Consider the following 15,100-nt stretch of genomic DNA (forward strand, 5'->3'; position numbering starts at 1 on the left):
TGTGTAACTGACATATTTGCTATGGGGATACAAAGTCTCAACCATAGACTGTAGAAAAACAGACATTCAGATGCTGTTTGGGAACACACACTAAGCACCACAGCTGGGTGTGATTGGCTGATCTTTCCTATACCCCTCTTTAAACGCTAATATATACTCTGTTAAATAATAATTTCCAAAGTAACCACGAAGGATTATTAGTTGATCAGTCAAATAGATGATTGACAGAAAATGAATTGGTAATAACCTTGATGATTAATTAGTCGTTTTAGTCATTTTTTAAGCAAAAATATCAAATTCACCAGTGCCAGCTTCTAAAATGTGAATATTTAACTGTTTCCCCTTTTTTCTATGATTGAAAGCACAATATCTTTGGGTATTTTACTGTACAGCCCATAGCATTTCTCAGTTTTTCTCTCTGAGCTTCTACTTTGCAGTTATTATGAAATGTTAGTAAGCACTGGGAAGTGACAGAGCATATAGTATTCATACAGTAACATACCTTAAATGAAGAAAAACCCAAGGCAAAAAAACGGTAATAGGTAACATAAAAATGTCAAATATATTTGACACACATACGCTGCAGATACTCACAACACAATGGATGTGTTTTAACTTCAACAGTCACAATTGGACATTAAACAACAAGTGCACCCCAGCCAGGTTCATCACTTTTTAGTGTCCCCAGGTAAACACTTGCATTGTGTTGTGAGTATTTGCAGCACATGTGTTCTCAAATTGATGAAGATGTTTTCTAAAGTTGTTTGTGTTTTGTCTGTTTGCATGTGCTTTCTTAAGTTGCAGTGCACTGAGCGCTCAAGGCCACTGTGCTTCTGCCATATTTGTAACAATACTAGTTTAATTTCAATTATTGCAGGATTGTTTTACATTCTTGTTTCATATTTCCTTGCGTTTTTATATTTAGGGAATATGAACTCCATAGTGTGCTGCCTTAAATCTGATCTCGTCAGATTGTATTTCAGACACTGGATGTTGAGTGTGCGACACAGTCTTACTAATGTTGATCACTGATTTCCAGATTTTGTGATTTTCTGTATTTCAACATCATGCTAGTAATCTACCTAATGGCACTTGACTTTTAATCGACTTACCGAAGCACAAACTCACGATCTGCATTTGAAGGCATCATTAGAGCTGAAAAATCAGAGCTGCACTTGAAGGCATCTGCTTTTTAACAAGGGCGGAAGGAGTGTTTTTTTTTTTTTATCACAGGAAGAAGGTTCATTTCGAAAGTTGTGTTGATTGTTCCATCTGTTGAATGTCTCGTCTGCCACATCTCACAGCTCCTGTTCTGGAAAACAACCTCCAACTTCACCACTGCAGCAGCCGATGCTGCTAAATCGAAACCATGTCGGTTTAATAGAGAAATTACATTTAACGGCAGCGGGTCGGTAGGTAAGTTCAAGTTCATTATCTCGTTTTGCGATGAATTGTAATGAGCTAATGTCATTATAAACTAATTAGCTGCAGTTTCTTTTGTGTTTAGTTAATTGAGAGCTTTTATGTGAAGTCAGGTGGTGGTAAAGTCTATTTAAACTGCTTCTTCCCCTCAGACATCCATTTTCTGACCAGTCTTACCACATAGCTACCGTATCAGTGCACTCACAGTTAACCTAGCTCCCAAATCAAGGGAATTATGTACAGAAAAATATAAAAAATAACAGCAAAGACTAAAAATGCTGCTGCACACTGCAGGAATCCAGCTCCAGCTAAACAAAGGAGCGTGTTGATGTTGTGGGAAGTCACAGTCACGAGTCGTGACTGTGACTTCCCACAACATCAACATCAACACTCGTGCCACGAGTTGTTTTCGGTTTTATAGTAATTCAACACACATGTTTCACCATTTTAACCTCTAGACATTTCGACAAGCAGTTTCTTAGCAGGTGTTTAGTTAAAATGGCGGGTAAAAGATGCTTCACAGTTAGTGAATGCAAACAGCAATCATCAGTCTGTCATAAGAAAATTATTCATGGTTCACATTCATTTAAATCAGCTTAAAAGTGACAGTGATTTGCGTTTGGAAGTCACGTTACATAAGGCAAGATTCAAGCTCTGTTGGCCTTTGCAGCTTCAGTTTTTAGAAAGTAAGAAGCTATGAATCAAATGAGATTATATAAAACTGCAGTCTAAAACCTTTTTTACTCTGAGAGACACTTTGACAAAATCAAAGGGGCTGAGAGCTCCTCATGTCTTATATTACCGGTCACATTTATTCACATATCGTATCAAAACACTCAAACTGGTCTTCAAGCCCAATCAGATGAATACGATCATTTAACAAGTCATCAAATATCAACATCCAAAACTCACATTTTGTAGAAAAAATCTGAGTCATGATTCAGTCAGACCTGAACACACAGACATGATAACACCTCTGCAAATTAACTTCCACGATTCTGATTAGAAACCAGAGAAACAAGAAGCTCGTCGATCAGTGATCAGTGATAGCTACATCACAAACAGGAACTTAAAATAGATCATTACTTCATTTTCCAAAATGTAAAGAACCATAGACTAAGAAAAAAATCTTCTCAAGTTGAAACCACAGCTTAACTCACTGTGTCCATGGCAACATATTTCATGTTTGTTTGAAAAGTTTAATTTATATCTGTTCTGTTATCAGAAGAGTTTCTATCACTGCATATCACCTACAGCTGATCTGATGTAAACATCCAATATAGATTTACCGAGTGAAGTTGTGTTGCTCAAAGTTTGAACTGTGCATCCATTGTTTGTTCAGACTATATTCTCTGAACCTTTGGGTGAGCTGCTCCAAAACAGGGGGTGAGCTACTGGTAGCAACATTGTCAAGGTCAAAGGTCAGACAGAACCTTGTTTTAACGATATAAATGTGACAGAATGTAATAGAATGATGATACAGAAGAGAAATGGTAAATAAGGAAATGTTATTACTGGTGAACAAATAATGACAAGTTTGCTCATTATTGCCCTTTATGGAATTTATAACACAAAGATCAAAATGTAGTTAGTTATAGATGTGTCACTTTTATTTTAAGGCTCATTTTTGTTTAATGGCTCATTCATTAAGGTTGAACATTAGGAAGTACAGTAAGCAAGCTGGGAAAGTAACGACCAGACAGGTCAACTTTGTCTGTGATTGTCTTTGACAAGTTATCCCACACTGTTCACCTGACACCTGTCGTAGCATCCTACAAATGAAATTTGCCTGGCAAAAAGGCGACAGGAGCTTCAGACATTGTGGAGAGACAGTCAGTGTTATACAAAGAGAATGAATGAAAACAGACGTGTTTCTTGAATTTTGTGTCTGCAGGTGTTGTTATTTATGTGCTGCAGGTAACAGCAGAGTGGTGAGATGGCCATCGCACATGTGGCTACAGAGTACGTGTTCAGCGATTTTCTTCTGAAGGAGCCGAACCAGGCTAGATACCGCAGCGTACGGACTGAGCTGGCTGTGGACAAGATGGTGACCTGTGTGGCAGTGGGTCTGCCCCTCCTCCTCATCTCCCTCGCCTTTGCTCAAGAGGTTTCAGTTGGTGAGTGAGAACACGGAGCAGCAGGGCTGGAGTCAAGACCACAAAGACCAGATCTGCTCTGGTTCAGGTCAAGACTAGGTCGTTATTCCAGGAATGCGGTGAAGAAAAGCTGGACTTACTGTGAAAAATTTCACTTAAGATAAACTGTAGATACAGGTTTAAGCCAAGGCTAATTGAAGCCTCATCATGTGAGTCAGGATACCTGCACATGCTCGAGATTAAACCATAGATCACACCAACTGACAATGAAGAGGATGGAGAATTAAAGAGAGATCTGCAACCTACGATATCCTACAGAAAAAAGCTAAATCCATCATTACAGAAGCTTTAAACTTCTTATAATCCTGCCGTTACGGGTGTAAGAGCAGCATTAATGAGACAGATCTGCAGATTAAAATGTTCAACCAATACAAATCAACTGTGTCCCTTTTACAACTTTTCACTCTTGTTATCATTTCCTCTCATCTTCACGTGTCTTGTGTTTTTTGTCTCTGTTTCTTTCAGGGACTCAGATCAGCTGTTTTGCTCCGACTAACTTCTCCTGGAGGCAGGCTGCTTATGTGGACTCGTACTGCTGGGCCGCCGTACATACACACACTCTACCTCTGTGGCTTCACAAGGTACACACACACATACACACACACATACACACACACACACACACACGATTAGAATATTAGAATTGTCCTTCTAGTGTGCCATGCTGCGTGGAATTAATAAGTCTGACGGTCATTTTCCTTAAAGTTAAAAAAAAAAAAAAAAAATCTACAGTTTAACAGGATTCAATTATTAAACCTGGTTAAAAGTTTCCTATTCAGAGATGTTGTTACAGAGTCTGTCATTGTGTAAAATTGGTTTTCTGGTGTGGTGCGTTTCAATTATGCAAAGGCAGCCTTTGTTTCTTAATTTTAGGGTGTGTTTGAGAATACTTTCAGTAAGACAGTGAAGGCTGAGGCGGAGCAGAGAGTGCAGTCATGGGCGTGTGTCTCTATATGTTCCTAAATTGATCTTTCTATAGTGACATAAGCAGCAATGGCTAGAATTTCAAAGATGGAGCAGCTAACGCTACATAAAATGTTCTGTAGTGAAACATTCAATTACAGCGTGTGTCACTGTTAGAAGTTGTTGTTAAGAAATTTGATGGTTCCCTGCAGTTACAGAAACTTTATGTTCAACGATTAATCTCAACAACTCAATCAGACATGTTCTGGTGGTTTGCTGCACCACTGTATGACTGAAGTTCAAGTTTGGGTCCTTGATAAGAATGGGTACTCCCACATCTGACACTGTGTAATGAGTTCCTGTCTTTATGATTGGCCCCAGTGTTTTTATTGTGTTATTAAAGTCAGCAGTAATTCCCATTTCTGTGCAACATCCACTGGAGCAGGGGCATTCAGTTAAAATCCACAGAGGTGCAGTTAGGGGGGGTTATTCCAAATAAAGACTTATAACTTATATAATATCTTTATGTTCCTTTCTCATTTTAACTTAAACTCATAGTCTGTAACTTCTGCCTCTAGGGGTCTCTAATCAAAACAATAACAAGACTGCGTTGGGTGTCGTCATAAAATAGCGTGGGATCATGGGAGTTGTTGTCTTCACCACGATTACCATAAGCTCCTCCCGGTTTGGATTCCTTCAGTGTCAGTGGTTCAGGAAATCAAACAGACCTGGTGATTCTAACTGTTAGAAACACTGAATGAAGCAGTTTGACATTTAAAGTCAGTGTTTGAGCGACGCTGTACGGAGGACAGAGACTCAGGGAAGAGTTGGAGCTGAGACTGATGCTAACCTTTGTTCTGATTGTTCCTCTGATAACTTATGAAGCAGATGTTTTTACCAGCAGCTGAATTATCCACAGAGGTGTCCTCCTCTTCATAACACACACACCAGGGGATTCAAACCAGTAGAAACACCCAGAAAGCAGTTTCACTTTAACAATCATTGATTCACTGACGCTCTTCAGTGACACAGGACAGGACGTCTCCAGCAGCTGGAGCTCAGCTGTCTAACATTTCCTCAGCTTGTTTCTCTGATAACTTCAGATCCAGACGTCCGACGACTAAAATCCTTCATCTGGTTCAAATATAGAGCTGAAAACCACCAAGGTGGAAAAAGTGTATGTGGCTTAAAACTAGATAAAAGTCAGTGTTGAGCTTCTGTCAGACAAACACACTGACACGTGATCATAGAGGATATGATGTCATTGACAGGCGACCAAATGACACGTACTGTTACCATGATTACAATCACAGATTTCTCTGGTTTTAGAATTGATGGAAACATAGGTCTTGTCATTTGTAGACATTTTAATGTGGAAAAGTTACAGATTATAACTTGAACTTTGGGTTTTAATAAGTCCACAGCAGAGAGAGGTGAAAAAGGTGAATGTTGTAGCTTTTTTTTGTCAACTCCATTTCACATCTCAACGCTCTCAGCCAGTCTCACAATAAACAATCTCAACACCTCTTATGTCCCACTCTCCCACTTAGTTGTCCAAGTAATAGCTCTCGTGTAAGTTTTGTGCGTGTATCTCACTCACTGACTGCGACTCGAGTCAGTAGCATCATTTAGCAAAGCTGCGCCGGTTAAATAAGTAAAAATAATTTAATAATTCTCCATAATTTATAGACTGGATGTAAACTATCTGGGTGTGGATAGGATGGTGTCTGGGTCCAGATCCGGGCTGCGGTCCACCTCTTACTGACCTCTGCACCGGAGTGTTGATGCTGCTGCCTGAGCTTCTGTTAAACCCAGGGACACACCTCGATGTAATATTCCATTTACAGTCTGGCTTTAACTTTTCAGCTACGATGGGACATGCAGTCTTGATACTGTTAGCTATATGCACTGAAGCAAACGCTCAACTGGTTTGAAAATGCAACAAACCTTCCCCCTTTTCTTTGTCAGAAAGACACACACAAGGACAACATTGCTTTATATAAATGCGATTACCCTGCTGTAGCCCTGCAGCAGCTCTAATGCGCTCGTGCAGCAACCGTTAACAGAACTTCCAGGCGTAGGACTAATATGACCAGATAGCCAAAGAAAACCCCCTAAATAACAAGCACAGATAAAATGAATCTTGATACCTTCATGCAAATGAAAGTGACCAGTTGTCTTTCAGGATCATAGTGCATCAGCCTGGTATTTAATATTAGGCTTATTTGTAAATTCAAATAAAAAATCTCCTCCATGGAAAAACATCAGAAGGAAACAAACAACCTCACGGGTCTGTCAGTTAAAGAATGGTGACTGCTGTTCTTTCCTTTGGTGGACACTTGAACTGTTTTGACTGTATTTGCATCTCTTACATCAACCTTTGTATGAGCAGTAATGTTATTACTAATAATAAGACTCGTTAATGAACATTTTTGTTGATCTCTTTGCTTGTCAGTTCTTCCCCTACATACTGCTGTTGGTGGCCGTGCTGATGTACACCCCCGCGTTGTTCTGGAGATTTTCCGCCGCGCCCCTCCTGCAGTCGGACCTCGGCTTCATCATGGAGGAGTTGGACAGGTGTTACAATCGTGCCGTCACCCTGGCCAAACGCATGGCCACCTCAGGACTGCTCGCACCAGACAGGTACAGAAGGACATCTGAAATCAGGTGTGCTTAGATTTGTCTTTTTGACTGGACTATTTAAAGAGGATGGGATATTTTATTTTATTTTTAATGTTGTTACATGTAGAATATTTTAACAGAGAGACGGGGATTTTCCTGTTTAACACCATGTGATCTTTCTCTCTCTGCTCCTGTATTCACTTCACCCTTTCACCAGCGACCCCACCGAGGGCTGTTTCAATTACCCGCTGGTGGAGAAGTTTCTGATGACCAAGCGTTGCTCCCGGGTGATGCTGTTTTACTACCTGTCATGTCGCGGCCTGACTCTCATCACCCTGCTGTGTGCCTGCATCTACCTGGGTTACTACCTCCGCCTGGCCTCCGTCACAGATGAGTTTGGCTGCGGGCTCCGTGTCGGCCTGCTCGCCTCCGACCCTGGCATCCCCGACAAGGTGCAGTGTAAGCTCATCGCCGTGGGAGTCTTCTCTTTGCTCAGGTATTTGTCTATGCAAGTATAACGCTTGAATTAGTGTAGAAATAGACTGAGGTTCAACTGAAATCCATCAGATAGAGGGTCGGGAGGGCCTGAAAGTCTCTGGTTGATTCCTTCGACAGCTAATTTATGTCCGTCATCAGCTACAGAAGCTGGACACAATAATATAAACATCTGTATAGTATAAGGAACTCTCAAAACATGAAGTCTGCAATGAGAACTGCCTCTGTGAAGATCAGTTTTTGTTCAGACTGTGTCTGAAAGTGTTGATTTTTGTGATGTGGTGATGTACTGGATGTCATCAGTGCAGGGTATCTGCAAAAACATCTTCAGCAGCGCTGAACTCAGCGCCTCAGAAAAGGCTTACAAGGTATAAAAAGGTATTCATTTACAAAGGTCTCCATTATATTTTTTCTTGGCTGCTGGAGATGGCAACATTAGTTGATAACATTAGTTACTAACATCTCTGGGAGCCGTTATGAGACGTCACATCTATAAACTACAAGTGTGTCTGGTGAACAGTGCTCTGTGGTCACACAAGGCTGTTCAATCCTCTTAGTGTGAAGTTTCACTTCCTTTAAACAAACGAAATCACTACTTCTGCTACTGTAGCTCAGAGGCTCATTCACTCATAAAGGGCAACTTCAATTTATTACTTTCTAATTGGTTAATCAATCCAGTCTTATCTTAGATCACTAGGAAGTAGAGTTATATACAGCTGACATGTACTGACACTTGATGATTGTAGTCCTTACTGTCCCTACTGGTTTGCCATCTTTCTTTGATTGTTACGATTGTGAAAAAGGTATTAAATTACATAATGTGTGGTGTTAAAAAGGTTTTAGAAAATCATGCATTTAATTCATTTGGTGAACACAGCAGAAACCATGTGATTTCATAAGGTGCTTGGCTTGGCTTGGTGCCGTTATCCAATCAAACCTTGTTTGCTTTTCACTTTAAATCTTCAATATTCAATATCCACTGTATTCATATTGATTTCTTACCATCATGTCAGTCATGCTGTACTATAACAGCCATTATATAATATTTATGAATTGCCTCCTCTCTGCATATCAAACTCCAGTCTGTTTGTGTTACTCTTTCCAGCCTTGTCAACCTGGTCCTGTTCATTGCACTGATTCCAGTGGTGATCTATGCCAGCCTCCGTCCCCTCCTCTGCCATGGATACGCCCGATTCCTGGAAACCTACCAATCACTGCCCACAGTGAGCGTCCTGCCCACCCCCGGGGGCCAGTGGGATGATCTCTCTCTCTATCTACTCTTCCTGGAGGAGAACATCAGCGAACTGAAGTCCTACAAATACATCAAGGTGTGTTAGCATTGAGCATTGTGAGTTGGTGCGCCAGTGTTCGTCCCCTGTGTCTGAAATCGCTCCCAATTTATCATGTAGTGCACTATATTTACTGTTCGCCATTTTATTTGAGTGTCCAAACTCTGAGTGTGATATAGAGTGCTGTAAAAAAAAAAAATTCCCTCATTGGAACAAAAAAGTACCGTTACCGCTGCCAACAACCCCACAAGTGTTAACTTTTATTGACACAAATGAACAGTTGTGTGTCTCTGAAGCTGTCAGTGATGAAACAACAAGATGATTTCATTTCATTCAAGTGTCCAAAATCTATAGACTGAACTACTGTAGAAGTGGATGAGGAAGCGATTTCAGACACAGCTGATCTCTGATTAGCAATTAACAAGTAATTAATAATTTGTAATTCTCCTTGTTTTCAATCATGGAGAGAATATTTCCCCAGGATCCTGCTTTTATGTCCGTTTTGATCAAGATACTGGATCTCAGTGTGGAAATAAGACAAACCAAAAAAGGGGATTAAAACACATTGGTAGTGTTGTATACAGTTATCAATTTTAGCAGCTAAATCAGAAGTATACATTTTTTTCTTTGACTACATGTTGTTGTTGTGTGTTTTCTGACTGCAGGTGTTGGAGTTGTTGAGGAGACGAGGTGAATGCTCTGGAGAAAACTTTGATGCCCTGGGTCTGCTGCAGACTCTCTGTCCGGTGAAGATGGACAATGTGGATGGGAATAAACGTCCCGGCGCTGCAGGGAAACGGGATCAAGTAAAAACGAACGCGGCTGACTCTGCAAGCGACCCCACAGCGGCCAACGCTGGAGCAGCTCAGAACAGCTGCAACCGTCCAAACTCAGCAGCATGCGACAACGGCACGATGGAAACCGAGATGAAAGGTGAGCGAAGAGAGGCAGGACAAGACCATGGTCTGTTAAATTACATTTCTACTTTTCTATTAAGAGTTGAAAATTACATTTTGAATTGAGAAATCCATTACTGTTGTTTAGACTGGTTCTGTCTTGATGGTGTTATATTTTGTTAACCTTATACACAATCTATAAATATATAGTTTCTCATAGAATGGGGCAGGACACAACGCTTGGTTTACTTTATATTATCATTTAATTCAAATTTATATCTAACATGATGTTGTGCATAATATCAGAGTAAACTAATTCTACTACATTTATTGTTATATTAATTATTATCAATCCATTCCAGCTGTAAGTCTTCTCAGTGATGGTCTAAATTCTGTTAAAGAAGTTATAACCATCTTTAATTTATTACATTTTAAACTGTGCCATCTTCAGACAGTAGTAGGAGTTGGACTTTGGATGGAGACGGGCACTGATCTGGTGCCTCAGTAAAATGTGAGCGTGTTATTTCAAGGGAATGTTGAGGTAAGGATGAGAACTGACGGGAAACAGAGTTGAGGTGGAGGAAAGGGTGTGGACCAACAAAGAGACAGTGGTGACAGTTATTATACCTTTACAACAAAACCTGTTTCCTCAGCATGCATGCTGTTTCCAAGAAAACAATCGGGAATGTTTGACACTGTGTCATAATAATAAAATTCTGTTTCACCTTCAGTGTTTCACTTTGAGGTTAGTGTTCCAGCGGGGATCAGAGATCAGTTTGGTTTTTGAAAACAATGGGCATTATCTAGTATGCCCATTGTTTTGTTTTTTGTTTTTTTATCCAGGGTGGGCCGGAGCCAATCACAGCTGACATTTTGTGAGAGTTGCATTAGTATGCTCCTGCAGTACTGGAGACTGATTTCAGGGCCGCAGTTTCAGGACTGTATTTCTATGTAGTTTTAAAGGTTTATTTCATCCAAATACCAACTTCTCTCTTGTGGTTGCTAACAGTTGCTTGTTATGCAGTTTGTGTAATTAGCATAATCAGGTAATTCTCAGATGAAATAAATATGGAATCATATGCTATGGCCTTGGCAGCCACTAGATCTTGACCAGATATTTGAAAGGTTGGAGAGAGGCAAGGCACGAGGACGACTCTGGGGACACATTCAAGGCAATATTACATTTCAGCGATAACCTACTGAAGGCTGTAGTTTCAGTTCTACGGTGCGTACTATTAATAATATATATAATTGTATTATTTAAATATGGTAGATGGCTAAAAATAATAGTAATTAGTTCACAACTCTTAATATATTTATAAGAGCTGTTATACTCACACTTCAATTGTAGTCCATCTCCTTACTGAAATGCACTCCTGCTGTCCTCTTCCTCAGGTGGCAGTGTCATGAAATACTACGGTCCTACAAATGTGTTCCTGAAACTGCAGCCGCTGGTTCTGCAGGAGCACCCTACTTGAAAGTCAGGGTACTACATCCTGGTCAGGTCGCCAGTCAGAGAGAGATAGAGAGCTGGTTTGCAGTCAGAGGCAGGAATACCTGCAGATAGCAACAGGAGGAGAGAGACAGAGAGAAAGAGGAGAGAGAGAGGCACACAGCCTGGGTGCTCATGTGCTTGAGGGAACAAACAGACAGAGTAAGAGTGATGCAGTGGTTTTCAGAAAGTTTACAATAATCTGGTAGAATGGTAACAGGTGGAAAACTTGAACTAATAAAAGAATAAGCTAAAGTTAAAGGCTTAAACATGAGTTTGAAGTTTGGATTTAAAAGCTTCAACAGAGTAAAGACAGTCTGTTGTCAGCAGGGAGGTTGTTCCAGAGGAAGGGGTCTTTTGAAGTCTCCATGAAACAAAGGTGTGAATTAAGATTTCTGTATCGGCCATAGACAGAAAGCACAGAAGTTCAGCTACATTACAGATGACAAAAAGCTGTGTCAGTGATGCCTTTATTCAGTATCATGCTAAATCATGTCTTTCTTTTCAGAGCTCACTCCCTTGCTGACAGGAAACGGCGATGAAACAGGCAGCAAAACCAGCGAAGGAGGGGCGCTCCGGCAGCGAGCAATGTGATTGACTGCTGGCACGGCGATGGACACCTGGACAAAGAAGTTTCTTGGGGGGGAAAGTGACTTCACCACTGTCCCGTGGTGCATCCACAACTCATGACCCTCCTGACCTGGCGGAGGGATAAAAATGGCGTGGGCGGATGCAGCAACGGCGTGGGTGTTATCAAAGCTCCATCTCATCTTCTAGACATTCATCAACATGAAATCCACCCTCAAATGATTTAGTGCCTATCTTTGAGTGATGACACTAAGACAAGATACTGGAAGATGTCAGGAGAGTAAAACTCATGTTGGTACAGATTTCCAGAGTTGTAGGCAAACACTCAACTATAAGTTCCCATATTTAGCATTTAGCATTTAGCATATGCAATATACTGCAAATATAAACATTTAATAAATGATTTGTATCACTATACTGTAGTTGTACCCAGATATAAGGACATTTTAAAGTGTTTATTAATGTACAGTATTTGTCTGAAATTCTAACTACTTCCATGAAACATGTTTTATATTATTACAGCTGAGTTTTACTATTTTGTCACTCATACTCCGGCCTCTTATGGGTGTCCATACGAACTCACAGTTGTTCAAAAATACATAAACATTTACTATATCTGCTCACAAATACATGAGTTGTGATATAAGCCATTTATTAAATGTTTATATCCTACTTATAAATGCAAAATAAGGGGACTTAGAGTAAAATGTCACAGAATCATCAGACTATTAAGGACTAGTCCACGTTTGTTTCTGATTTAATAGTTAAAACACTACAGAACCCTGTTCTGCTGTCAGGATGTGATAAATATTTACATGTTCATACAGATATCAGAGGTGCTTTTAAAGGACTTGTTTTTGACTCACAACCCATGTTTTTAATTAAAATAGAATGAGTTTATTTCCTTTTCATATTCCCTGTTACTTCACGCCTGATACATTTTCTGTGACTGTTTAAAGTAAAAGCAGTACAGTGAGTATGCAGTAGATGTTGTTGCAGTGCTGCCTAAACCAGAAGCATATTTAGGGTAGGGGGTAGGACGTGGGGGAGGGGAGGATGTAGTCAGAAAGTCAAACGTTTGCAAACAGTACATCTTCCATGGAGGAGAAGACCATTGACTGAAAGTAAAGTGTGACTCTCGTTTGTCCAGCCCCTCGTTTATAAAACTGACACCATATGACAATTTCAACTTTTGATTCAAGTCACAGTGAACCTGTCAAACTCGTGTGGTTTTCATCAAAAGAAGAGTTGATGTATTTATTTGCACTGTCATTGTGGGAGAATGTACTTTTTATGAGACTGTCAATCCCTTTTCAGAACAGTGTTAAGGTTGTTCAGGGGAATGCCAGTCCATGAGGAATTCAGGTCATAAATCTGTTGTATTGTCTGGAAAGTGACACGAGAAGGCAGCTACAACATGAACCTGTGGTCAGAGATGTCGGAGCTCTCTGTTCTATTTTAGTGGAGTGTTCTCAGCTTTTGGAATAATTAATTTGATTATCAATATTTTAAAACTAATGAATTCCTAAATGGTTTGGCATTCCCCCTTAAGAACTGGATGTGTGTCATTTATGTGGACTGGATAGTTTTCTCATGTGCAGATCTGTCTATTGTTGTTTTACATTTTATTGTTGTTAAGCTTCAGCCAACAGTGGTACGAATGCAGCAAGCTTTCATTTAATGACATGTCTTTTTTCAACAAAAAAATGGTTCATCGCTTAACATTAAACAGATGATTAATGTCTTCAAAATGTTAATAATCTATGAGGAAATGGCGAGTTTCAGGGCTATAAGTTTAATCATTTTCTCAGTTTATCTAAACATTTTCAGATGTTTGCTTGACTCAAACTGGAATTAAACTTGCCATGTTTTCTTGGGAGTCTCAGGGATATAAAAAAAAAACATCTCACTAAATCACTGCTGACTGTCAATGTTTACTACAGAGGTCTTGTATTTTGAGCCTCTTCCACTGCCCTGTATATATGTGCTGCACTAAGTGGAACATTTGAACCTATTGTCATTAAATTGCTGTGGTACGATCTCCTCTTTGTTATACACAAGTTCACACAGATACAGAAAATGCAAAAAGCTACAACTTAAGCTTCAAATGAATTTAATTTTATTCATTTTATTGATGGGAGAAATTAGCTAATCATTTCATATTAGAACACTAATAGATGTGGCATGTCTCCTCTGGTAATGATATATCTACATAATTTCTTCTGATGTAAGAAAACATCTTAGAGATTTCAGAAAGATCTAATGTGTTGATCTAATGTGTTAAATAAGTATCGGAATATGTGTAAAATTGTAAAAAAAAATTCCCAAATTATATGAATTTACCCGCTTGATGTGCTTTAAGCCGTCAAGCGGCTAAATTCATATAATTTGGGTCAGGGTCGAGGCACTTGGGGTATATGAGATGCCCTCATCAGTCTTAACTTCTATATGATATATATGATATGCAGTGATAGAAACTTTTCTGATAACAGAACAGAAAGGAACTAAACTTTTACAACAAACAGGAAATATGTTGCCATGGATACAGTGAGTTTAACTATGGGCTTCAACTTGAGCTCTGTTTTTTTTTTTTTAGTGCATGTTTAATTTTTTTTAATTAAGTGTAGTGAATGATCTATTTTAAGTTCCTGTTTGTTATGTACCATTGATGTACTAACAACTATCACCGATCACTGACTGAGGAGCTTCTTCTTTCTCTGGATCCTTTATCAGATTTATGGAGGTTTATTTGCAGTGGTGTTCTCATGTCTGTGTGTTCAGGACAAAATTTCATTTCAGATGTTTTTGGTACAAAATGTGAGTTTTGGATGTTGATATTTGATGACTTGTTAAATGATGTTACTCAAATTATTTGGTTTGATATATGTAAATAAATGTGACCAGTAATATAAGACACGAGGAGCTCTTGGCCCCTTTCAATTTGTCAAAGTAGCTCTCAGTAAAATAGGTTGGAGACCCCTGATAAAGACTGCGTATTGATTTTTTTCTCTTTATGAACGCTGGGTGGTGTATGGGTTCAGAAAAGCGCATAGGTGAGATCACCAGCACAGGTGGGGGTGATGAGCACATCCTTTGCCCGTGACGCCGTACAGCCGCGTACTCTGTTGTTGTCTGCTGTTTTATCAGAATAAACAGTGTTGCACACACAAACAGTCGTCTGTGTGGAGGAAACGGATTTAAACCATTCATACCCACTCTAGCACTCCTTTAGTGGCT

At 39.7% G+C, this 15,100-nt stretch overlaps 1 protein-coding gene across 3 annotated transcripts; it reads left to right on the plus strand.

Annotated features, from left to right (window-relative positions):
* Positions 1-1,225: 1,225 nt before the first annotated feature.
* LOC111216982 (pannexin-1-like) lies at positions 1,226-14,837 on the plus strand. Of its 3 annotated transcripts, none has more exons than XM_022738661.1 (8): positions 1,226-1,416; positions 3,317-3,539; positions 4,044-4,159; positions 6,937-7,124; positions 7,321-7,599; positions 8,704-8,926; positions 9,553-9,820; positions 11,784-14,837. In XM_022738661.1, the coding sequence occupies exons 2-8, from the start codon at positions 3,359-3,361 to the stop codon at positions 11,867-11,869; spliced, it is 1,341 nt and encodes a 446-aa protein (XP_022594382.1). In that variant the 5' UTR covers positions 1,226-1,416; positions 3,317-3,358; the 3' UTR covers positions 11,870-14,837. The 3 variants fall into 3 exon arrangements, with proteins under 3 accessions (XP_022594382.1, XP_022594384.1, XP_022594383.1); XM_022738663.1 differs by having other exon boundaries at positions 3,340-3,539; XM_022738662.1 differs by having other exon boundaries at positions 1,226-1,412.
* Positions 14,838-15,100: the final 263 nt, after the last annotated feature.

This window comes from Seriola dumerili, unplaced genomic scaffold (assembly GCF_002260705.1).
Source record: "Seriola dumerili isolate Sdu_G_001 unplaced genomic scaffold, Sdu_1.0 BDQW01000036.1, whole genome shotgun sequence".
Lineage (NCBI taxonomy): Eukaryota > Metazoa > Chordata > Actinopteri > Carangiformes > Carangidae > Seriola > Seriola dumerili.

Excerpts from the sequence above, each read along its gene's own strand:
- LOC111216982 (XM_022738661.1), top strand. The coding sequence starts at position 3,359 with ATGGCCATCGCACATGTGGCTACAGAGTACGTGTTCAGCGATTTTCTT. Across the intron at positions 4,160-6,936 it reads TACCTCTGTGGCTTCACAAG|TTCTTCCCCTACATACTGCT; the intron begins GTACACACACAC and ends TTTGCTTGTCAG. Across the intron at positions 7,125-7,320 it reads GGACTGCTCGCACCAGACAG|CGACCCCACCGAGGGCTGTT; the intron begins GTACAGAAGGAC and ends CCCTTTCACCAG.